The sequence below is a fragment of the Podarcis filfolensis genome, assembly GCF_964270895.1.
Source record: "Podarcis filfolensis genome assembly, chromosome: 1".
In the NCBI taxonomy this organism is placed as follows: domain Eukaryota; kingdom Metazoa; phylum Chordata; class Lepidosauria; order Squamata; family Lacertidae; genus Podarcis; species Podarcis filfolensis.
In genome coordinates this window covers 93,462,908-93,488,892 of record NC_139604.1, presented here as the reverse complement: position 1 = coordinate 93,488,892, position 25,985 = coordinate 93,462,908, and the positions used below count along the sequence as shown (strand labels likewise).

Here is a 25,985-nt window from a genome sequence, read left to right as displayed (position 1 = left end):
GGAAGGCGGGGCGTCGCATGGCGCATGCTCGGTGCCCTTTGTGTCCCGGGCTCGCTAGCTGGCGGGCGAGCGGCTGGCTCGGCAAAGGCCCGGCCGCTCCGAGTGTCTCGCCGCTCGCGCCTGCGGGGCCCGCCGTGAGGAGCAGCAGCAGCAGCGGCAGCAGCAGCGGAGCGCCGCCAGCGCCGCCATGGTGAAGAAGCGGAAAGGCCGGGTCCTCGTTGACTCCGACACCGAAGACAGCGGCAGCGAGGAGAACCTGGACCAGGTGGGTGAGCCGAGCTGGGCCCAGGGCTTCTCTCCGCGCCCGCCCGCCGCCGCCGGGCTCGCTCTCCGTGGGCGGCTGAGGGGAGCCTTCGGGTCTCCGTCCCTCAGCGTCTGCGGGTGCGTCGGCTTCGGCACCTCGGGGAGGGGCAGAGCGGGGCTGGCGTGTGGGGGGCGATGGCGGGAGGGCTCTGGGCACCAAACGTGGGTGAGGAGGAGACGCAAGGGGGGCGTGGAGCGGGTGGGTGCAAGGCTCCCTCGGAAGCAGGCAGTTCGCTGAGGTGCCCTGGAGGGGGAAATAATATCTTAAGGGGAAGGGGTTTTGTTGTTGTTTTCCTCGTCAGTGACGGGACGGACCTCTGCGCCAGGTGATGGGATGGGCAGGCGACGATGCATCTTCTGCCTGTAGCTGGGGGGCGGCTAGGCTTTGGTCCCCCCGGTGTTGCTGAATTCCCGTCAACCCCAGCCAGCGGTCAGGGGCAGTGAGGGGTTTAGTCCAGCAGCATCTGGACTAGCCATTGGCTAGCCACCCCCTACTATAGGTTGGGCTCCCACCTAAATAGGACTCCTTTGAAACTCAATGGTGCTTGATGTTTTGAGGGATGGGGAATAGGTAGCCTGGTTTCTGGACCTTTTGCAACAAATCCGTCTTAGTTCGTGTTTCCTGTCACTGAGAAAAGTCTCCCCCTGCAATGTCCGAGGTTCCCAAAGTGAGTGGTTTAGTTCTGACATGCAGCCGGGCAGATGGGGAATTTTGCATAAGGTCTCTCTTAACTTTCCAAGCTTCACAGTCTTCTGTGTTTCATGTTCAGGCTTCCACAGCAAGATCCCTTTTGCCAGATTCTCTCCTTTCTGTGTCTCTTATAATTTTACTAGTCCCCCCACCCCTCTTTTGATACTTCAGCTCTGCTAATAAACATAATATCCATTTTCTCTGGCTTTTGGCAGGGTGCAATCATTTCTGCTTGGTTTAGAGTGCTGGGGTCTGTCTTCCTCTCTATAGGTTTCTGGAACCTGAACATTTAATGTCTCTTTTCTATGTGTCTTGGTGTATGCAAAGTGCATGGATTGTGAAAAGCAAGCTCACCAATACAGTTCAGCCTTGGCACTGAAACAGTCCAGTTCTTTTATGGGTTCCAAGACTTAGGACAAAATCTATGGGTGTCCTGTCATTTTGGTTGCCTCAGAGACACATGTGGGCATTTCCAGCTTGCACGAACTCTGTTCAAGGTTCAGCCACTCAAGATACAAGTCCTAGTGTGGGGCCCATTTTATCCCAGAGAATCATAGTTCTCAGATCTCCTGGTTTATAGTTGGTTGGCATTGATTTGTCACAGGAGACAATGAAGGAAGTGTATCTATGAGTGTGAAATCAAACTGTTGGAGCATTACAACACTTGCTGTGGCTATAGAGATCAATATGGGAGAGACATGTTTCATTGCAGCTGGGGCAGTGGAAGGCATCCAGTTGTGCTTCTCTCTGGTGTTTCTTCTCTCTGTGCTCCTCCCAGGGGTCATGGTCACTGCTGTGGATACACAAACTGACTGTCTGTCACCAGGCACTGCAGTCATCTGCGAGGGATTCCCATGTGGTGGGGTTGATGTTGCTAGTCTTCATGTCTCGGTTGCAGACATCTTTGCAATGCAGCGTTGGTCTGCCAATGGGCCTAGTTTTTGAAGCCAGCTCCTCATAGAACACATCCTTGGGGATCCTGCCATCTTCTATTCTGTAGACATGATCAAGCAAAAATAGGTGTCGCTGAGACAGCAGTGTGAACATGCTTGGAAAAACACATCTTTGAGACTGTCCTGCCATGTGATGCCCAAAAGCTTCTTGATTGTGTTAAGGATCTCCTGTTCCAAGGTTCATCACACCATCCAAGCCTCTTGTGCCTCCAGTTGCACAACTGGTAGTTAAACAGCAACAGCTCTAAGACTTCAAATTTCTAGGTGGTGGACTGGTTCGTACTGTCAAAGCCTTCTATCAGTCCTCCCTAAAAAATATGTAGGAGATACTATGGGTGTTCTGTAGGTGGTGCAAATGCCAGTGGATCCAGCCCAACAATGCCTAGGTATTAGACCGTTTTCCATTCCAGAAACTACCACTACAGTGGTACCGGGTTACAGACACTTCAGGTTACAGACTCCGCTAACCCAGAAATAGCATAATAACTGACAACAACAACACAGTTTAAAAGGCCATTGATTGGCTAAATAGACAAAGAGATGGGAGAAGAGGAAGGTCTTTACCTGGCACCTCAAAAATATGTAACAGAGTCGCCAGGTGAGCCTCTCTGGGGAGAGCATTTCACACCCCGTTCTTGTACTGCCGCCTTCCAGACATCTCATAGAAGAGCCTCAGATGATGAGTGCAGGGTCCGAATCAGGTCATATGACAAGAGGCGGTCTTGAGGTATTGCAGTCCTGAGCTGTATAAGGCTTTATAGATCAAAACCAGCACTTTGAGGCAGATGAAGATGATGGATTTTGCAGAACTGGCAAAGCTGACAGGAAAAATCTGAAACCAGCATGAGCAAGTATTCCAAAAGGACTGGAGTAAATTTATACGATATTTGAAAGATTATTGTAAGCAATTAACATCACTAGCAGTGTTGTCTGAAGACTTGTAATGAGAAATTTTCTACCTTTCTATATTTATTTAAATTTCGAGTCATTTCATAATGAGTACAATTAGAATTGGAAAATGTACAAACTGCAGTGATATAAAGGTTAATTTTGATAGTCATGAGGCGGGAGGGAAGGAAGTTGATGGCTCTAAGAGCCAGGGTGGTAAAGTGGATAATGATGATGTGAATGTATGTAATTAAATGGAAAATAAGTAAAAATTATATATATAGATATAGATACACACACACCCCAGCACTTTGTATTGGGCCAGGAAACTAATTAGTAGTACTGTCGGGCAGGATCAGTGTAATATGCTCAAACTGTCTTGCCCCAGTGAACAACCAGGCCACTGAATTCTGCACCAACTTAAGTTTCTGAACCGTCTTCAGAGGCAGCTCCATGTATAGCACATTGTAGTAATCTAATTTAGAGGTTACCAGAGCATAGATGACAGAAGTTAGGCTATCCCTGTCCAGATAGGGGTGCAGCTGGGCCACCAGCCAAAGCTGATGGAATGCAACTGTGCAGAAGGGTTGTTCTTATATACAATTGTGCAGTTTCCCACAGTGGTTTCATGTCCTTCTGAACATGTCTTTCTTTGTCTTCATTTCTGTTCTTGTTGGAGTACTCGTTTAAATGTTGTTTTTTCTAGTGATAACTACCATGGTCAAACAGTTGATAGGGGCATTTAACTTCTTCTGATTTGGGCCTTGCCATCTACCACAAGAAGATTTACTTAACCCCTTTACTGCATTTTGACCAGAAGAGCACTTCACAATAAGCCTTTATTTTTGGCCATTAACAATTGGCCATTAACAATTGGAGAATACAGTAGTACAGTGGTACCTTGGTACTCAAACGGCTTGGCTCCTGAACAAATCGGCTTTGGTTTACAAACGTTTTTCGGAAGCTGAACATCTGACGTGGCTTCTGCAGCTTCCAACTGAGTGCAGGAAGCTCCTGCAGCCAATCAGAAGCTGTGCCTTTGTTTTCAAACTGTTTCAGGAATCGAACAGACTCCCAGAATGGATTAAGTTGGAGAACCAAGGTACCACTGTATGAGTAGAGTGTTTACACCTTACATGATTACTGAAGCTGGGTGCTAAGCAATACCTCTGTTAAATTGCTTCAAAACTCGCAGCCTACTTGAACAGATATGGCCATGGGCATCTGAATTAACACTATGTAAAGCACTCATTCTTGAATTCATTGGAAATGTACCCTAGGTGTATACACTTAAGCTCTTTGCTTAAACCCAAATAGTTAATATTAGGATTATAGGTGGCTTAGGAAGCTGGAAAGGTAGAAATCAATGTACATTCTTAATGAAAATGTGGCCTTTATGGTACTGTAAATATTAATATCAGGTTTGCTGGTGAAGATGTAAAGTTGAGACACATAGTTTTTAATAGAGATGCACATTTGGAAATACATTTGGGTGCCTTGTGCCAATTTGTAAGCAAAACTGCACAGATGTTGTTGTCTGTGTGTAATGCAGTTGTCTGATTAGCCATGGAAAGGAATAGCTGGTGGCAGTGGAGAGAGCTAAGGTGAGAAAATGGAGAGGAGGTAAAGATTGGATATCTGGAAGTAGTAGAGGAGAACCTAGTAGACTGAAAACTACTATTACTACTAAATAATAATAATAATAATAATAATAATAATAATAATAATACAACTTTTTTTTGCATAGAGACTGATTTTGAACCTGATACCTGTGAGCAGATTTTCCATCAATTCCTCCTTCCTTGAAAAACTGTGTCCCTGAAAAACTGTTCCAGAGGGTTGGAGCATCTCCCCTTCCTCTTCTCCTTTGGAATTGTCTGGTGGTTCTCAGTCCCTTCCTTAAACAGAAGGAGCCCTTCTATTTATAGAAGAAATGTTGTGGATCCAATATACTGATTTTAACATCTCTAGGAACCTGTAACTAGTGAGGAAACATTTGATATGGTTATTAAAGAAAACCCCAGAATTTGATGAGAAAGAGCAAACACCCAATAAATATTGCTTGATTTTGGTAATCAACATTTCTGGGCCTATTCATCTGTTTTTCTGTATAGGCAGTACTGCTTTTTAGCATTTTTGTTATATAAAACAGTGCTTAAGCATTTTTTGCTGTCCAGTGACTGCTCATTTGTGCACCAAGCCCTACATGGCATTAAGCATATAGTTTGGGTGCTTTTTATTCTAATTTAAATAGCAATTGTGGGGGTGGGGTGGATTGGAGTTGTAGTGGGGGTATATTTTTCAACATATTCCTGTGGTACAATCCTGTTGAAAATCCCCCTTCTCTGGCTGCTGTTTACATCTGGTGGGAAGCTGCCATTGGCATCAATATGTAGTCTGACAGCTGTTACTTTGAAAACAACAGCATGCAACACCATGTGCTTCTGATTTTCTTTCAGAGAAAAGGGAGATATTTTATTTATTCATTGAGAAGCACTCTTCTCCATGCCAAAATTATCACTGTGCTGTTTATGTTTGGGAAAATGTGTATGCAAATAAAGGATTGTGATGTTAACCTTCCAAGTGCTTAATATAAGCCAATGTATCAGATTTTGAGGTTAGTTTCTGCTTGTAGCTTAAATCTAGCATTTAAAAGAGAAATTATGATTTTACTACCAAGTGCTAGAACTTTGTGGGTAATGATGAAACTTCAATATTACCTCACTTCTATTTTGCTCACTTCTATAGTTGCTTGGAAACTGTGGGTCTTTCTAAACTATAATAATTCACAGTCCAATAGACCAATATTAGCCAGAAGAAAATGTGAAGCATCTTTCCTTAGCAGGGGAAATGCCAAATCCTTATGAAGAATTTGCTTTCTTGCATATTAGTACAGTCTTACTAAGACAGTGGTCCAGTTAAGATATTTTGCTACCTGGTTTTTCAGACCATGATTTAGCAATTGGGAGCACACCACAGCACTGCACACTTATTTGCCCACTCCCACCTACATTCTTCCTCCCTCCCACCCTCGTAAGTGTTTACAATGATTTGCCCAGAATACAGTGGTGCCTCGCAAGACGAAATTAATTCGTTCCGCGAGTCTTTTCGTCTTGCGATGTTTTTCGTCTTGCGAAGCACGGTCCGTCGCAACTGCGCCTCTTCAAGCGGCTTTAAGAAAAAAGCGAACAAACTCGCAAGATGTTTTCGTCTTGCGAAGCAAGCCCATAGGGAAAATCGTCTAGTGAAGCAACGCAAAAACCGAAAAACCCTTTCGTCTTGCGTGTTTTTCGTTTTGCGAGGCATTCGTCTTGCGAGGCACCACTGTAATTTGTTTGAGAGCAATTAATGGTTAATGGTGATTGTAGTTCAGAGGTCACAGAAAACTCTTAAGTTATCACTAACCAGGAAAGGGAGGGGGGAGAAAGTGTATGAACCCAGGAAAGGGGGACAATCAAGCCTGCAGGGGAGTTCTGATCACCAAACAAAGTTTGATTATCACATAGCATGACATCTGAACCAAGCCTCTTTGATAATTGAAACACATCTTTTAGGTAGCAGGTTCTACTGAAAATTCAATGTATGTTTTTCACTTCCTGTTTTTTTTTTAATAGCAAACTCACTGACACTTAGAAATCCATCTCCCCTATAGTGTACCTTGTTCAGTGGAGTGCTCCCAGTGGTTGAAATTGGGATGGCTGGAAGGTTTACTTTATACCTCTGGCCTCCTGTGCCAGCCACTGGCCTAGTTAGCATGTCACACTAAGCCACACCACAGCTTAGTGGCGGGCCTTGGAGCAGAGATTGCAGCTGCTTTGCTTTCCTCTGGCTGAATTAAGTTGCGATTTGGCATAGCATGTTGTCAGGTCAGGCACACTTTTTTATTTTCTCTCCCCAAAAAACCCTATCAACTATCAATTAACCACAGGACAGCTCATGGTTAGCCTGGAGAGAGCTAAACCATGAGCCTGGGTTTGCATGACACGCTAAACCAAACCAGGGCTTAGCTCAGCATAGCATCAGAATGACCAGGAAGGAGCAAAGCTGCCTGTCTCATCTCCTAGAGCCCAAACACCTATGTGAAGTAGGCCATTGGGATATGTAGAATTCTGTAGAGATCTGTATAGCTGTTTGACTGTTGAAGTTACATGTATCAAGCCCTCCCGTGTAGTAAGTTGTTACTTAGGGGAGCACTCCAATAAGCAAATGTACTAATGTGACTCATGGGTGTGCTTTAAAATGTCTAAGGCAGGGTGGTCCAACACACTGCCTGAGGACTGAATGTGGCCCCTGATACCATTTTAGGTAGCCCTTGGCAACACTTTATGCCCCTCACAGCCCTTGCACTGCCTTTCCAAAGCATTAAAAGTGAACTGCAACACATTTCCTAGAAGTTTATATGGTTGGGCACCTGTGGACTTTACTTAGGAAGGAGTTCAGAGGAGCTGGGTCGCAAAAGAGAAAGCCCTGCTTGTATGCATGCGAAGTTTGTTTTTTAATGGTTTGTACAGCGGATTACACCACGTGATAACACTGGTACTTTAAGGGACAGCATATTTGAAGAGTTGATGGAGAAGTGTTATGGTGAAAATTGTGTCTCTAATAGGGCTAGAGTCTTTTCATTTTAAAGGTAACAGTATATTTATTCTCCTACCAGGAGCTTTTATCACTTGCCAAACGGAAACGTGGTGACTCTGAGGAAAAAGAAGCACCTGCTAGTAAGCCTACAGCATCTTCAGATTCTGAGACTTCAGACAGCGATGTAGAGGTAAGCCACAAGAATAAGTGGATTGCATCAAATCTGTGTGGATTCTGCAATATAAATCAGTATTATAATCTGGGCTTCTCTTGTAGTTTGTCATATCTCCTGTAAAATTAACTTGATTGTTTGGGAAAGCCTCAGCCTTGCCACATGATTCTCTTCATTTCTCCTGTGATACAGTGGACAGTCGGAGGTTCTAAAAACAAAAAGAAAGTGAAAACTGGGAAAGCAGAGAAAAAAGGAGCCATGAAGAAACAGATGAACAAAGCAGCCTCATCAGGCAGTTCTGATAAAGAAAGCTCAGCAGAGAGCTCTGCACCTGAAGAGGGTAAGAGGATGTACCATGTCAGTAATGTGGGTGGTTTTCTGTAGGCACTCATTTTCTGTTGGGCTTAGATTGTTTCCAGGTCAGATTATTTTTATATTTGCAGTGGGCTATGCTGAAGTACTAAAAGCATATGTAAAACACTGGTGTGCTTGTTTAACGTTTCCTATCACTCTAGATATTTAGATGTAAAGGGCAAGAAAGGGACAAAGGTTTAAGCCTTCTGTAATAAGATACGTGTAATTTTATTTTCTTGGCCTGTTCTAATCATTTCTTCCTACCTCTACAAATCTAGTGTGGGATTCATCTAATGCAGGCATAGGCAAACTCGGCCTTCCAGATGTTTTGGGACTGCAACTCCCATCATCGCTGGCCACTGGTCCTGTTAGCTAGGGATGGTGGGAGTTGTAGTCCCAAAAGAAGAAGAGAAAGAGGAGTTTGGATTTGATATCCTTCTTTATCACTACCCTAAGGAGTCTCAAAGCGGCTAATAATCTCCTTTCCCTTCCCTCCTCACAACAAACACTCTGTGAGGTGAGTGAGGCTGAGAGACTTCAGAGAAGTGTGACTAGCCCAAGGTCACCCAGCAGATGCATGTGGAGGAGCGGGGACGCGAACCCAGTTCACCAGATTACGAGTCTACCGCTCTTAACCACTACACCACACTGACTCTGGAGGGTCGAGTTTGCTTATGCCTGATCTAATGAGTCTCATTAGCGGAAGCCCTGTGCAAGGATTGGGAGAACCTCCAGAACAGTGTGCAGAGGGGGGCAATATTAAATTCCTCCCCATGTGTCTTAGACCATTCTTGTGATTGTCTGAGCTATATGCTAATAGTATTCAGCCGCTTGCTATTGTGTATGAGGCCGCTCCTTTATTCTTTGCACTGGAGGTGAGAAATCTGTGGTCCTTCAGGTCTTGTTGGACTCCCATCAGCCTCAAACAGCATGATTAATGGTAAGAGTTGACAAGTTTTTCTTTCCCTTAAGGAATGTGTTTCATTTACCATTGCTGTAGCCTGCTTTGAACCCTTGGAGTAAAACGAATAATACATCTGAATGTGGCTTTGGTATTCTCAGTATTGTAATCTTTCTGACATTCTTAGACCTTTGGGCTGTACCTGTACTTTTTGCCTAAAAGTAACTTTCTTTTACAATCCTGCAACTCCATCCTATGCAGAGGCCCACATACTCTATTAGCTTTACTTTATTAAGGAGTAACAAAAGATATAATAATGTGTATGTATTTTCTCCTGCCATAGTCAAGGTTTGTTAGTGATACTTGCTACTTTCTCACAGGTATGTGTGTATTTTAGTGCCACCAGTGCATGCTCCAAAGTAGTAAAGGAAAAGACAGGTACCTGCCTGAGGAGCTTAGAATACAAAGTTAGATGGTGATGGGGAGAAGGGGAAGCAATAGTAACAAGGAATGTATGCAGGCAAATGTCCTTGGTCTTTATATGGAGTTCTGCAGTTGACTCAGCAGAGTGGATTCTTTCTGTTTTGTTTCAGGTGAAGTATCTGACTCTGAAAGCAATAGCTCTTGTTCCAGCTCAGACTCTGATTCATCTTCAGAAGATGAGTTCACTGATGGCTATGGGGAGGACCTCATGGGTGATGAAGAGGACAGAGCTCGGCTAGAACAGATGACAGAAAAGGAGAGGGAGCAGGAGTTGTTTAATCGGATAGAGAAGAGAGAGGTTCTAAAGAGGAGGTGAGGTTTATGATTAAAGGCTAACTTAAATAACAATTCCAGTGCCCTCTACATATGCAACACGCACCCTCATGTCCGTAATTCTAGTAAACTTGCTAGTTTTCATTTTGGTCAATGCCTACTTGTGCTCAGTATTGGTAGGATACCTGCATATCATTTCCCAGCTGGTTTGGTTTAAAAAAAAAAAAGATACAAATGAGTTAATGCAGATTACAAAATTACCCTTTGCAGGGTGCAAGAAATTGTCAGAATGTGTTGTTTTTGTCTCCTACCTATATTAGATATAGATACACACTACACACGCATATACATATAAAAACACAAATAGTGTCATACCACCAGATCTCCAACCTACTGAAAATTAAATACAGGAAAATAATAGAAAAAATTACACTTCCCTCAATAAAAGTGCTTTTCAATTCTATTTCAAATAATTATATTTAAATGCATTTAGAGAGAATCTGCTTTTGCTAGGAAAAGTCGAAAACAAATTCTACCTGTTTCAGGCCCAACTTCTGACTCTTGAACTGCTAGGAAAAATCAAATAGTCATTTTCTGTAGTTTGCACAGCATAAGTCCTGCACAGCATAGGTCCTGCCAGGTTGTTCTTACAGTCTAGTATGGAACCGAACAGCATGGAGAGTTTCAGTTGCAGCATGTGATGCAAATCATTTGCAGAATTTCATTTGCAGCTGTTCAGATTTCAGTTTCAAGCAAAATCCTGGTCAGGTAAAGCTTGCAATTTCTAGGCATAACCAAGCAACTTTTGTTCTCACCATTCTAAATCTGACTGCAGGACTGAGCTTCTCATGTATACAGTTCAAATTCAGTAGGTTCTGAACATAACTTGGTTGTTAGTTTGGTGGATGGCTCTGTACATCTATCTGAACCCTTCCCACTGTCCTAGAGTAGTCATGCTTTAAAGTGATCAATCCCATCAACTCAAACACTTAGGCTCACCTGCCAGCTTCTAGATCTGGTATTTTGCTTTGAAACTGAGCAACAAGTCACCTGATTTTGCCAGTAATTTGCCTAGTCTGTAACAGTAATGGGTGGACATGTTTTTCACCCACCTTTAGTGTAACTATTATTACAGTCTATTCCTGCTTATAATTCTCTTGCTTTAGAGCAGGGTTGGGAAGCCACTATTCAGATTCATCCCATAACTGGAGCTGGGAGAGAGAAGTGGTGATGCTAAAAAAAAAGTTTGTTGAAAGAGACAAAAGATATGTTCCTCTGCATCCAGCTCCTGCCTCACCCACTTTTGGGCTTTAGTAACTGCCATCTCTAGCCCCACTCACCCCCCAATCTATGCTGCTGTCCCCCGGGAAATGGGATTGTTGGCATACAAAAATGGCTTCCCATCCCTTTTTCATCTATTATAATATTTCATCCTCCCTTGACTTCTAATGATGTGTGAAAGCGACTGCAGGTTGTTACTCATTTTCCCCTTGTTTTGAGCCCAGGTTTGAAATAAAAAAGAAATTAAAGACAGCAAAAAAGAAAGAAAAGAAAGAGAAAAAGAAGAAGCAAGAAGAAGAGCAGGAGAAGAAAAAACTCACCCAGATCCAGGAATCCCAGGTAAGAACAGAGCAAGCTCACTTTACCAGGTGATGACAAATGCATAAAACCAGGTGTTTGTGGTGTGAAATTACTCAGATGTTTGTGATGTGAAATCACTTAGATTCCAGTTCATCATGCACCTTCATCCTAACCAAACCAGATTAAATAATGGTCTCAATGAAAACTGAACAGGAGCAATGTATTTTTGTCTTGTCTTCCATTATTCTTTATATAGGTAGCAGTCCTTTGGTAAACCATTTCTAGGAAGTATCTGTGTTGTAATGTAGCAAAAAGAAGACTCTTATGGCACTGTAAAGGCTAGCAGATTTATAATCAATATATCTGAGGTGCCACTGGACTCCATTTTTGGAAAATCATGTAATCACTTTCTGTTATGCCAATGTGACCAATAACAGAGCTACAGTAGCTTTTCTGCACTTCTGGATGACATATTTGCATGCAGAAATGGTCTGTTTTTATGCCCTCTTCTTCAGATAAGTTAATGAAGTGGTGCGGTATAAAACCTTTTTTAGAATAAATTCCAGGCCAGCTTTAAATGGTCATTACAAACCAAATTTTGCAAATAATCCAGAAGACTTCAAAACATTGTAAAGAGAAGTGATGTGGATGAAAGTGTATGTAAGTGCAGTTATTTTGGGGCATGAGCTCTAAGTAGCTATTATAAAGGTTGCTGTGTGTTTCCATAGGTAATGTCACACAATAAAGAGCGACGGTCAAAGCGAGATGAAAAATTGGATAAGAAATCCCAAGCCATGGAAGAACTGAAAGCAGAAAGGGAGAAAAGGAAGAACAGAACAGGTTAGTTCAAAAGCCCATGAAAAGGATCAATTGTGGAGTACATTTCCAGTTAAAGAATGTGGGTGCTCCTTGATGCCCAGGGACTACACCCTTTACAGAGCCTTGATTTCGTTTAACTAACTGTGGAGGGAGGCACAGTTCATTGCTACCACATTCCCACAGATTTCCTGATTACTTTTTATTCAGTGACTTTACGAGCCTTTAAGGGCAGTTAACTTGTATGTTCATAGTAAGTGATAGACTTATGCCCTCAATATCAGGCATAGGCAAACTCGGCCCTCCAGATGTTTTGGGACTACAGCTCCCATCATCCCTAGCTAACAGGACCAGTGGTCAGGGATGATGGGAGTTGTAGTCCCAAAACATCTGTAGGGCCGAGTTTGCCTATGCCTGCTCAGTATGAACTAAAAGGCTTCTCCAGTGCTCACTACCAAAGCACCCTGATAATGTAGGGACTAGGCACAAGCTACGCAAAAGTTTTATTCTTTCCTGAATGTCATTGGCTGGGGATACTGTTAATTCTGTTAAGATTTAATTTGTGTTTTGGTCAGGAAATACAGGAAGCTGCCTTTTATGGAGTCATACTACTGATCCATCAAGCCCAGTATCTTCTACATTGGCAGCTTTCAAGGGTTTCAGACAAGGGTCTCTCCCAGTCCTGCCTGGAGATGGTGGGAATTGAACCTGGGGCCTGTGTGGGTTTTTTACTAGAACTAAAGAGCCATGAGCCTTAAGAATTAAAAGATTCAGAGCCCAGGAATATTGGGTATCAGAGCTGAACAGACGTCATAGTCCTTCTACTTTTTTGCCTCAAAACTTTCTTTAGTTTATCAGGCAAATTCAGATTGGGTGTGTGGAATCATTTCCTTGCTACTTTTGTTATAAGATTGAGAATCAGAAACCTTTCTTGAGCTGATGGAAGTAGACTATTCCACACAGTGGAAGTAGACTATTTGACAGTTAATCAGGCTACTCTTTTCAAAGCACATTACTTGGAATTACTTGTATGTGCTATAGATTTGCAGACTTCTAATGTTAACATTTAGGGAAAACCTTATTTTTATTTTATTTCCTCTTACAGCTTCATCTAATAACCATGATGTAAATGTAAATGCAAATGAAAACTGTTACCCATCTTGTATTGGGATATCTGTCTGGCTCACTTGCACTTTTTTAATTAAGATATTTCTAACACAGCCTTCTTCCATGGATCCCACAGTAGGATATATTGCATAGTTATGAAACATCAATTACATAAAAATCAATGTGTTCATGCTGTGTTTTGTCCCTAGCAGCTAAGTTTTTAAAAGGCAATGGGTACAAAACAAATGTTCTTTGTTGATGTTTTGTCTTGCAGCTAATGCTAGAGCAATCATACGTGGGCAGTTCTTCGGATTTAATGGACATCAGTAAATGTATTTCTTTAGCATTCACAAGTGAACATTATACACCTGTGTTGCTCTGAACAGCAGTATGTCCTAATAACAGCTCCTTAATAGTGTCTCATCAGAAGGTGCATAGATGGCAATATATCTACCATCTGTGCTCTGGTATCCACCAAAGTTCAGAGTGTGAACACATTTTACTAATTCAGAATTCATATAAAGAGACATGCACATAAACTAATTTTTGTATGATTGTGTTGAAGAGTTTCCCATGTAAATCTAACATGTAATTTATTTCTAAGGTTTATATCCAAGGTACATAATGAAGTAAGATGTGGTAGATGAATAGCAATCTCCTTTACTCAAATGCAGTAATCAGTAAAGCTTAATTTGAGCCAAAAATAATTCAGCCATGCTTAGGCCTGGAACTCAGCTTGGAAGGAAAAAAAAATGTGAATAGGGCTAACAGCATGGGCTCCCTTGAGGCAATACCTGGTTAGAGCCTTACTTATTTTAACTAAAGGAGTCTCTGGTCGAGGAAACTGAACAGAAGAGAATTATGTCATTTTTCCTTTGTAGCTGAGTTGCTTTTAAAGAAGCAGCCATTAAAAACGAGTGAAGTTTACTCAGATGATGAAGAGGAAGAAGAAGACGATAAATCTAGTGAGAAAACTGATCGCTCATCCAGATCTTCATCTTCGGATGAGGAGGAAGAGTAAGTACTGAAGTACTGCTTGAGGGCAGTGAATAAAGCTGTATACCTTTCATAGTATTCTGTGTGGGCTATGCTTGTTTTCATCTTATGAGAGAGCCAGTATGCTGTAGTAGGACTGGGTAAGCCCACTTTCGATATTTAAGGAACACTGGGTAACCTTTAGCCATTCACTACCTGTCAGCCCAATCTACCTCACAAGATCGTTGTGGGGATCAAATAAACTCCCCCCATCCATTTTTAAAGAACCAGTTAAAATACTTTCTGCAAGGGCTTTGCTGAAGTTTTGTTTAAAGTGAAGGGTTCCATCACTGCAAAAATAAAAATAAAAACTGAGAACCACTCTGTTAATGTATGGATTTTGTTACATGAGTGTGGCACTCTCATTCTGTTTTAATATTTCCTCCTATGTCATGCTAGGAAAGAAGAAATCCCTCCTAAATCACAACCAGTGTCCTTGCCTGAAGAACTGAATCGGGTTCGATTATCTCGACACAAACTAGAGCGATGGTGTCACATGCCTTTCTTTGCCAAGACGGTCACTGGCTGCTTTGTGCGCATCGGCATAGGAAACCACAATAGCAAACCAGTTTACAGAGTGAGTATATCCTTGATCAAACCCAATTCCTGTTGACACCAGAAGTAGCCAGACACTGTACAAATATATGGTGAAGGGAAAGCGGGTAATTGCACAACAAAATATTAGTTATGAAGCGCTTTTACTTATCCCACCTTGCTGTCCTCTTTTTCTTAATAAATACCAAGATCTATAGAATCCCTTGTTTTACCAGTGGAACAGACAACACTGGCAGAATGCGCTCCCTGATGCAGCTCTCTGTGTACTCCAGAATCTGTTTCAAAAGGTTGGGAGACCCTCCGGAGCAGATGAGGGGAAGTACCAAGGGAGTACAGCAGTGAGAAGAGGAAGGGGAATTTCTCTTGTAGAAATAGAATTCCACTGTTGTGAAATTAGCTGCCACCTGTTACGTCGGGTCCAAATTTAACCATCTGCCAACAGAAGGTTTTTGATTCCGGAGAGGAATGCAGCTGATAACAATGAAAATGTTGCTCTGGAGCATCCTCTGACCTGCTGAGGGAAGGGGGATTTAGCAAAAGTCCTCATCTTCGTTCCATTGGTGGGAGAATCTTCTGAACAGAACTTCTAAGGCAGCCTTTCTCAACCTGTGGATCCCCAGATGTTGTTGAACTACAACTCCCATCACCCCTAGCTAGCAAGGCCAGAGCTCAGGGATGATGGGATGACTAGGAACAATTCTTGATCCAAGCCATTGTAATTTAAATGTTGCCATTATACTTTGTTTATGAGATAAGGCCTTATTTCTTCAAAAACAAAGAACACCATTGCAGATGTGCCAGTAGGCATGGCATTTTGTTCCAGCTCCATCTAGACGCTCCTTCTTAAGTCTGCCTCCTCTTGACTCCTTTCCCCCACGGTTAGAAAAAGTATGTATGGAAGTACTCATCCTTTTTCACTTTATCTTTATTTATATAGGTGGCAGAAATAACAGGTGTTGTAGAAACTGCAAAGGTTTATCAGCTTGGAGGTACCAGGACAAACAAAGGATTGCAGTTAAGGTAAGACCTACTCCATCATTTTGAGAGCATGGTATATGAGAGGTGAATGCCAGAATACGTCTATCCTTGAGTAGTAGGAAGCTGATAAATTGCTGTCAGGGGATTGAGCACAGAGGAGTTTATCCAACGAAGTTGTTCCATTTGCACCAGGACTTCCTCATGCACAACAGAATTTACAGGACGCTCCCACTGAAGGACTGGAGGGGAGGCAATTTTTGCCTATTCCTTCTTTCCCCTGTGCTCTTTGAAATACTTTTCCAGAGGCTTCAGGGACCCTCAAAGAGTGTGGGAGGTGGCTTGAGGAGCAAAAGGGAAATCTGTGAAAATTACCTCCTCCATCAGGACCTTCTGCTGGATTTCAGGCCTTCCCAATATTTTCCTTCCCAATATTTTTCCTGAAAAAAATGGAGTGTCCAAACAAACATTTGAGTGAAACTGAGTGAATATATGCTATGTTATTCATACCAACATTTCCCCCTTCACCGTTGCCAGCAAATTTATAATGTGTCTTCCTGTAGCAAAGATAGAGTTGGCGTAACATAGTCACTATACAGAGGTATACTTAGTAGCCAGCTATAAATGCACTTTATATCTGTCTCCTGCTGCCCTGCCCTTGGGAAGGTGCTGTGGAATGATGGCTCCTTTTTTCCTTCTCTGTGCAGGCATGGCAGTGACCAGCGTGTGTTCCGCTTAGAATTTGTCTCCAATCAAGAATTCACAGAGAGCGAGTTCATGAAGTGGAAGGAAGCTGTAAGTATTTCCATTTTTCCAAACAGGAGTGTTGAATGGTGAATGAAGTACTCTGACGCTATTTCTCTTCTTAACATCTAGATGTTTTCTGCCGGGATGCAGCTACCAACACTAGATGAGATAAACAAGAAGGACATGTCTATCAAAGAAGCCCTCAACTATAAATTCAATGACCAGGACATTGAGGAGGTAAATGAAGAAAATGTACTTTTGAGCTGAACCCATACAATTGAAGGTTCACAATGGAAAGGTAGGTGAGCTCTTAGATGTTCTCAGGTGCCAGATTCTAGTTCTGTAAAGATAAGATGAATTAGACTTCCTGTTCATGTTGGGAAAGACATCGTATTGGAAAAGACTGTTTATATTGGGAATGGGAAACCTGTGGCCGCCCAGATTTTGTTGGACTCACATCAGCCCAAAGCAGCAGCACCAATGGTCAGGGATGATGAGAGCTGTAGCCCAAAAATGTCTGGAGGTCTATGGATTCCCTATCTCTGGTTCTTATCCTATTTTAGTGTTGTTGGCATATCACAGTTACTCTACTTACTTCAGATTTGCAAAAGTTAGATCACAGCAGAAGTAGGACTTGTATTCTATTGTGAGTAAGGCGCTAAAGACTATGTTTGTAAGGGAGGAGGAGAGATGGGTTGTTGTTTTTTAGCATCTGCCCACAGGAGAAATTAGCTGGGCTCTGCAGTACTTACCGTATTTTTTGCTCTATAAGACACACTTTTTCCCTCCTAAAAAGTAAGGGGAAATGTGTGTGCATCTTATGGAGCAAATGCAGGCTGCGCAGTATCCCAGAAGCCAGAACAGCGAGAGGGATCACTGTGCAGTGCTCCCTCTCGCCATTCTAGCGTCTGGCTTAGCCCCACGCAGCCTCTTCTGGGCAGGGGGAGCCTTCATCCCGCTGCCCTGAAGAGGCTGCACGCCGCTAAGCCAGAAGCTAGAACAGCGAGAGGGAGCGCTGCACAGCGATCCCTCTCGCAGTTCTGGCTTCTGGGATTCAGAATATTTTTTTTCTTGTTTCCTCCTCCAAAAACTAGGTGCATCTTATAGAGCGAAAAATACGGTACCACCCGTAATCATGTAACAACAAAGATAGACTGCAGTTACTCTTGATAGATTATTGTGGGCTAGTGGACATGCAGCCAGTGTGTTAACATGATGGAATAAATTTTAAAATGCTTCTTTACTGTTCTTGTACCATGTAAATACAGGCTAGGAATAAAAGTTTCAACAGGCCACAAAGTGAGTGATGTAGGACCTTAGCCTGGCTTGTCAGGGCTTGAATAGAGCCAGAACAGCTTTTTCATAACTAACCACCAGTTAGCCCACCTTTCATAATGTGTGCCCCCCCCTGCCTCTTGTGCATTTGTAGATTGTAAAAGAGAAAGAAAGGTTCCGGAAAGCACCACCAAACTATGCCATGAAGAAAACACAGCTACTAAAAGAGAAGGTAAAATATGGTGACACTGGGAAATGGCCCCTAAAACAATTTCTTTCAAGATTAAGGCTGCCTTGAGTGCTGGTATTTTCAATATTAGGGGATTTTGAATATTTTATGTAGTTTTTCAATTTCATTGTTATGCATGGGAAAATGACAATAAAGATATCGTATATCATAATATATATTTCAGTAATATTGCTTAACTTGTTTCCTGAGGGGGGGGAAACCAGTATCCCATTTATTGCTGAGAATCCTTTGTAAAGATTGACGCAACTTGTTCAAATTTGATAAGTGCACTAACTGTTGCTTCTCTTGCCTTGAGTCAGATCCCTGTTGATCCTGAAATATAATATGTTATTAAGAAAGAAAGCACACAACCAGTTGAACTAACAACATAATAACCTCATGGTTTTTAATCAATTCACATAGCTGATGCTACAACAGTGGTTCATTCTTAACAAATAATTATTTTTATTAAAGGCCATGGCAGAAGACATGGGAGATCAGGACAGAGCAAAACAGATTCAAGACCAGCTTAATGAGTTAGAGGAGAGAGCAGAGGCCTTGGATCGCCAGCGAACGAAAAATATTTCAGCCATCAGGTTGGTACTAATATTTAATAATAGACAAGGAAACAGAAAACCAGCAGTACTGCTTTTGTGACCAGTATTTGGTCACTGCTGTTATCTCAGAGTGATCTTGTTAATTTTCCATCTGGACAGAATCTGCTACTTTTCAGGGTTCAGAATTTATCTCTCATTTCAGCCATTTCAAAAAGAAATAGAAAGTGACTTCTAGAAAAATAGCTTGTTGAGATCCTGAATTTCAGAGTTCCTTTCTAATACGTGAGGTAAGTGAAATACATACACCTTTTCTTTTTCTTTCGTTTTGCAGTTACATCAATCAGAGGAATCGAGAATGGAACATTGTGGAATCTGAAAAGGCTCTAGTGGTGAGTGATGTTGATAGTGCAAAGAAAGCAAAATATATTGTCATGGGAAAGGTGGCTCTCTGAACTCTCTGCTGCTTTTTACGACGACGTATAATTTTCTGGACAGCCTTACCATATTGCCATTTAGTATCAAGCAATAACATGCAACTATACTTGAGTGGCACTGTTGTGATAAAGTAACTTAAAGCCTGCCTGCTGAAAAGGTCCAGTCCATTTATCAAAGCAGGAGCATGAGAAAAATGGCATTTGATGGAGGCTGACTTTCCCTGTCTGGGATGATGAAAGGGCTACAGCGACCATTGGCTTTTAGTGCCACTATATAACTGTGGTTTGAAACTGTCTCAACCAGGAAAGCTTTATGATTGTTAAGAGCCTAGGGTAGGGGAAAACCTATTGATAGAAGACAAGGGAAATGGTTAGCACTCTAGTTTGTAGTCGCACCCTCCATAGGCATGTTTTCTCACCCTTCCCAATCCTGTACGTATATATGGTAAACGAGGAAGAAAATGTTTTCCCCAGCATACTCACTTGGGACTCCTACATATGGAAGGTGTCTTCCACTTGTTCTTAAACCTTCCATTTGTGAATTGCTCAAGCAGTATCGGCACCTGCAGTCCTACTTTAGCTTTCTGATAAGTTGTGGGGTGGACAAATTGTTCTCATTATGAACCTAAGAGGAGCCCTGCTGGATCTGACTAAAGGCCCACCTAGTCCAGTATCCTGTTTTCTAGCAGCCAAAAACATGCCTGTGGGTTCCCCAAAAGCAGGACACAGGGACAGTAGCCCTCTCCTTGTTTCCGAGGAGCTGCATTTGGAGATACGCTGGGGAAAGTATAAGGCAAGTCAGGACTGCATATTTCATATTTCTCTCTGCAGGCTGAAAGCCACAGTATGAAAAACCAACAGATGGATCCCTTTACTCGGCGGCAGTGTAAGCCCACAATAGTCTCCAACGTAAGTAAAATGCAGAGATTTGACAGCAATCGGGAGCAGAGCAAGCTATTCACATATTGGGGGGGGGTGTATGGAGAGAGAGAGAGAGAGAGAGAGAGAGAGAGAGAGAGAGAGAATCTAGATGCGGCAACGTGAGGTGTGGATCACTGAAAATGTATCTAGAAGAAGCCAGCACTATAGTCTATTGCCCCCTGCACAGGAGAACAGTATATTCATTTCCTGTTTCAGCAGAGTGCTGTATTGGTGTGCAAACCCCATTTTTATAGCTGAAGCAGAGTATTTCTGTCATGCATGGAAAATCACTGAAACCATTTGGAAAGATAGTGTATACGTTTCTAACTATACGTTTATTGAGCTGTGGGATATGGGTACATGGGATATATTAAGGGTTGGGATTCAGCTAATGAGTCCTCTCAGTGGAAGCCCCACTCAGACACTTGTACAATGAGTTTTCCCCCTCCCTCTGTGCACATCCTACCCCCTGAAATTGGTTTTGGGAGGTCGGGGAAACCCCCCATAACAGTGTTGAGGAATGAGGTTTGTTCCATTCCATTCCACAAGCTAAAATGCTTGTGCTGATTAGAAGAGTATTACCTTTAATTCCTCCCTTTATATACATACTTGTTTCTGTATGAAGAGAGAAATGTTAACCTATAAATGGTCAAGTCCATTGTTCAACCTGACATTAAATTTCTTCCTTTGTCACAGTCTAGAGATCCTGCTGTCCAAGCTGCTATTCTTGCCCAACTTAATGCAAAATATGGATCAGGTGTATTGCCAGATGCTCCAAAGGACATGAGCAAGGCAAGTTCCCTCAACTTTTTGCTGTTGCATATGCTTCTGTCATGTAATCCTTACCTTTGGAATTGCCACCATGTGAAATAGTCACATTTTAAACCTCAAGCTGCGTCTAAGAATAGAACGGGGTCTACAATGGAACCTTTCAGACACTATAGCCAATAAAGCATGGTTGGGTAACCTTCTGTGTTACTTGATATTAAAAGATGTCTCTTGTTTCAGAGTCAGGGAAAAGACAAAGATATGAATTCAAAAACTGCCAGTGACCTCTCAGAGGATCTCTTCAAAGTGCATGATTTTGATGTGAAGATTGATCTCCAGGTTCCCAGCTCAGGTAGGTGTGCCTGTCCCTCAGGGAATGAAAGGTAAAGGTGGTAGAAAAGGAAAAGAGTTTTAGGTGCCACCTTGCAAAAAAATAAATAAATAGCCGCGTGGTTTTTCAAAAATCCAAAGCACGTGAATGGAAAATACACAAATTTTGTGCATCCCGACAGAAACTACGAGCAGCCATAACTTTGAAAAAGTGAACTTCTGTTACTAGAGCTGTTCTTTTTCTGGTTAATGTAGCTTAAAGAACCAGAAACTTCAAAAAGTGCAGCTTCTATTTAGACTGAGGAGCTGGTTTAAAGTTGAGAGAAGCCACCATTGGTTTAGTGTCACCACTGCCCTCATAGATCCTGCTGGATTTACTGCTTTTCTTTGCCACAGCATCTGAGGAGGGGTCTGCTGTACTGTAGGAACTGGAAGTTTCTTAGGTCTGTCTTTTGCTCAGTGTCTCGGGGGCAGGCAGAACTCTTTTTTTTTTTTTTACTTACGTTACACTGCTGGCACCACATTAATAATCATGGCTATCCCCTGCAGAAAGCTTGCAGAGTTAATGCACTCCCTTGAGCCTGATTGTTTGAAGAGAGCCATGCACCTTGCTGAGTTACACACCTAGTATGTGTGCCTTATTTCCCAACAGAGTCCAAAACACTGGCTATCACCTCCAAGGCTCCCCCAGCAAAAGATGGCGCCCCCCGGCGATCACTGAACCTGGAGGACTACAAGAAAAGGCGGGGGCTTATTTGAGCAAACCCCACTCTCTGCTGCTTCTGATCCTGCATGCTACATGATATCCCGCCCTTTATTTTCTTCCCTCCCTCTTCAGTTTGCCCTTCGGGGTTGGAGCAGCAACAGAGCTGGGAAGAGACTCTTTAAAATTGCCAGCCATCTGTAATATAAATCATTGACTCTTTACTGTATAGACCTCCATTTCTTGCCCTTTTCTGCCACCCACAAATATGGATCCATGCTATTTTTAGTTTTGTTTTGTTTGTTAATACAGCTATTTGGAGTTGGCTGTATGTATTCAGTGTTAACCTGGAGTCTGGATTTCTGCAGGAATCTGTTGGTGGCAGAAGCAGTGTTAGCACTTGGCTGTCTCAACCACCACAAGCAAGGAAAATTAAACCGTGGCACAAGACCTCTTGTGAAGGTCGCCTGCACTTTTTTCCTCGTCTTCTCTCCCCTTGCTCCTAGTTGTGGAGAAGGGCATATTTTACGAACTGGTTTAGGTTGAAAGTGTACATTTTTGTGGGGGGTGGGTGGGTTGTGTGAATTTTTTTCAGATAGTTTTTTTAAAAATCGATTTTCACCTGCAGTAAATTTGTATCTGTCATGGTTCTTTAAATCTGTCTTGAATTTTTACCAGCTATATTTGAGCATCCAAAACAGCAGGGGCAATTTAATAAATGTGATTTTATTTTATTATTTTATTGTTTTTTACAAACAGGGAGCCTGGCTGACAATAGCTGTGTAACTTCACACTGTTCCTTCACACAGACTTAGAAAAACCCCTTCCCTCATCTTCCCCCCAGTCACTGTCTTTGTAAAGCAGTAGTACATGTGCCCTTGAATTTCCTGCTACAGGTAGGTGGGGCAGTTTTATTGTTCCTGGCTGCTACTTGGATCTCTTCCCCACCCACCCCAAAAATCCCACAACAAACCATGTAACCTTTCGATCTTTCATTTTGCACCCCTACCAAATTGCCTTTTATAGCCAGAAGTATTTTTTTCATTTGCCTCCCGTTTTTATTTTATTTTATATTTTAATCTTGTTCTGCAGAATGGAAAGCGTACAGTAAAAAATTGAAAATATAAGAGGGCAGTTAATTTGACCTATATGTAACTGGTACAACGTGTGCAGCTGAACTCCAGCACAAGGATTGTATGTACGGAATGTCTGAATAGGAAAAAGATGACTGCTTGATAATCACTCAGGTGTAAAGATCGAAGTGTAAATAAATGACATTTTATCAAAGAGCTCTTCAAAATGAACTACCATGGATTATACTGAACTAAGACTGTGCATACATTGATGAACGTTAGTGATCTGTCGGATCATGCCAGTGCCAGTGCTGGAAAAGTGCCCTAAATAAGGATACTTTCCTGAAGCTGGATTAAAAGGAGAAATCCAAACACACGTGAAGCATTCTTAAGCAGGCCCAGAAAATGTTTGCTCACATCAGAATAGAAGTTTGAGTCTTGTGGCTGTGATCTGGGGAATCCTTATTGATGCTTTAATCTATTTCCTCTTTGATTCCTTATTTAAGATTAGGGAGACACACACCTGTGTAAAACCTGATGAAATGAAGAGGAGGAACACACAGTCCTCCTCCCGAAGTGGTTCTCGTCAAGTTGTGTAAACTTAGTGACTTTATTTACTACATAGTCCATAGCTTCGCAGACTATTGTGTAAATATGTAATCATTCTGTTTTTCTGCCTTTTTTCTAGCTACTTTTCTCAAGCGCTTGTGGACTCTTTTATTGACATACATGCTTCTAACTTTTTTTTTTAAGTGGATTTCTAGAATCTGCCAGTGTATGTTTGGGGAGCCATTATGATATGCTATGTAGATATGCATCTCTATCACTCGGATTTCTTTGTCAGCAACATTATCCGTAGTAGCCAGTCTCCCTGATACCAACATTTCTGATATAGAGAGATAGTAAGTCCAAAACTCTTTAACAGAGTTCTGATCGCCCACCAATATTTGCAAAGCTATGGCATAGGAGCAAGGAAAGAGCCGGCAAATGTTAAACTAACGTTCTTATGATCCCTCCTAATTATCATGGCAGTCTGCAGCAGAAATGCACTTCCTGACGTTGGGCTTCATAATCAGAGTACGGAAGGCCTCCCTAAGTTGTAAATAATGCATCAGTTTATCCTTTCCAATTGGGTTACAGGAGTTGATCAAATAAAACACTGTGGAACTTTTAGGACACAAGTGAATGAGGTCGCCATCCTCATGTATCCCCTCCTTACCAAACTTAGAAGAGGTTCTCCTTTCACACAGGTAATGGATGATTCCTTGTCACCTTGTGTTTTTTTCACTTGAGAATAATGCATTGAGGGAGTAATATTTTTTTCTGGGATAGCTATGGAACTAATTGTGTATGAAGGTGTAATGTTTTCTCCTCTTTTAAGTGCATGTGACAGTGAGTGGCGACAACACAGGCTCATTGGGAGGGATGGGTTTATTTGCTTTAATTCATTGTCTCGGCAGCATTCGTTACAAATGTATAGACTTCTATAAATAAACTTTGGTTGGTTTTAATAAAGCTGCTCTTGTTTCATCCTTTGCTGTAAGGTGCTCGGCAGACCTTGAGCAACACAACTCAGGAGTCCAGACTACTCGTCATATAGTTACCGCAAAGCTTTTCAAATCCACTTTGAGCTTTGTCTCCGGTTGAGTATAAAATAAATCATTGTACTACTTCTGAGGTTATTTTGACAGAGAGCAGTTAAGATTAGATGGAAAGGCTTGCTTTGAGTTCTGTTTCAGAAGCACAAACAGATGCAATTCCTATTGAAGGAAGGGCAAGATTAAAATGTAGTTAAAGTAAATCCCTGGATGCGCCTTACATTTCTCTCTGAATTCTGGCCTTGTAAGCTGTGGTGTTCATTCACTGATTCATTTTTAAAAAATTATCCTGTAAAAATATTTCAGGACAGCTAATGGTTCACTTGTCACAGCCGTGGTCAGAAGCAAACTGACTTACCACAAACAAGCATGCTGTGGCATGCCAGTGTGTAGACACAAGTTGTAGAGAACAGCTAAGGCAAGTACCTTACAATCACTTGATAAAAAAATATCAATGCAACAAGTAAAACAAGTTAAATTCAAAGTCCTAGCAAAGCAGCAGCATTATACTGGGCCTGTGAAAAATAGGCATATTAGTGTTGCTCTCTACTGCAGCTTCTCATAACACACTTCAAATGGGATTATTGTCATATAGAGGCTTTCAGCAGCAGCCTTGGTAGCTGCCGTCAGTCGGGGGGCCTGTCCTTCCAGGCCAGGTGGAAGGGACCCACACAGGGAGCAGAGACCATGTCTTGAACACCTCACAGGCAAACTATCTCTTATTGGATACTTTATTCAGAAGTATTAGGTTAAAAAAACAACCACACACCCGCCATTTCCTTGAAATGAACTGGAAATTGCTCAATTTATATACCATACACACAAGTCATGCTCAAATGAAAAAGCAAGTGTCTGCACAGATTTGCTTGCTTGCACTTCTGCCCCAGAGCATTAAATTGCTAATTGTGTCAATGTGCAGGCCTCTAAGAATCTGCTGAAAAGCAGTCTTGTGGCTCCTTGAAGAGCAGTGATTGCCTTTATCCAGTAGATAGGATTGTAGTGGCCTGATACCTGGGACGTGGTAGTTATGCAAGTTCAGGTCCTTGCTTGGGGATCTTCAGCTCTGTGTAAGCAGATATGCTTCCTGGACTATTTACAACTGTGAGAGAAGAAGAATTAAGAGGAGGATCATTGTGGCTGGTCTTCTGATGGGCACCAGGGTGAAACTGCCCTTTCTACCAAGGACATAGGGCAGGACTCAACCAATGTGTTCTGTCAGTGCAAGGACTTATACTTGCACAGTTAAACTTCCCCCTCTTACCCCTCCATGTGCCTTGTGCCCTCCCCAGATTTACTCCGGAAAGTTGCAGGAATCCCTAGAACTTATCTAGGGGGCCCATGAGAGGAGGGCAAATTCCACTGCACAAGCAGAAATCCTGGTGCTGAAAGGATATGCTCGTTGGAAACCACCCTTCATAAAACTGAGTTCCTTAGGAAATTGTACATATACGTACTTTAATTATTTGCAATGGTTGTGTGTTTTAGGGGTGGAATTGCTCAAACTTTTAAACACTGTTTTTACTATATCGAGAAAGGCAACTTAGAAGACAGTGCTGGCATTTTCTTTCTTCTCCATTATTCCAGTCCCAAGAAGCGAGCCCCCTTCTCTTCAGTGCTGAATGGCACAGCTAAGGTCCCCTAGAGCAATTGGGTTTTCCCTCCCTTTATGGACACTGGAGAACGTT

At 42.2% G+C, this 25,985-nt stretch overlaps 1 protein-coding gene and 1 long non-coding RNA gene across 2 annotated transcripts in view; both read left to right on the top strand.

Moving 5' to 3' along the window:
- The window catches only part of LOC310766305, an 818,379-nt gene that overhangs the window by 106,347 nt on the left and 686,047 nt on the right, over positions 1-25,985 (top strand). The gene's annotated exons all lie outside the window — the stretch shown is intronic.
- Positions 4-24,217, top strand: RTF1 (RTF1 homolog, Paf1/RNA polymerase II complex component). The gene is made up of 18 exons (XM_083614347.1): positions 4-265; positions 7,493-7,603; positions 7,778-7,925; positions 9,434-9,635; positions 11,102-11,216; positions 11,906-12,017; positions 13,982-14,117; positions 14,535-14,712; positions 15,628-15,710; positions 16,373-16,460; positions 16,542-16,649; positions 17,842-17,919; positions 18,391-18,512; positions 18,805-18,862; positions 19,739-19,816; positions 20,525-20,620; positions 20,837-20,948; positions 21,579-24,217. The coding sequence occupies exons 1-18, from the start codon at positions 188-190 to the stop codon at positions 21,683-21,685; spliced, it is 2,010 nt and encodes a 669-aa protein (XP_083470473.1). The 5' UTR covers positions 4-187; the 3' UTR covers positions 21,686-24,217.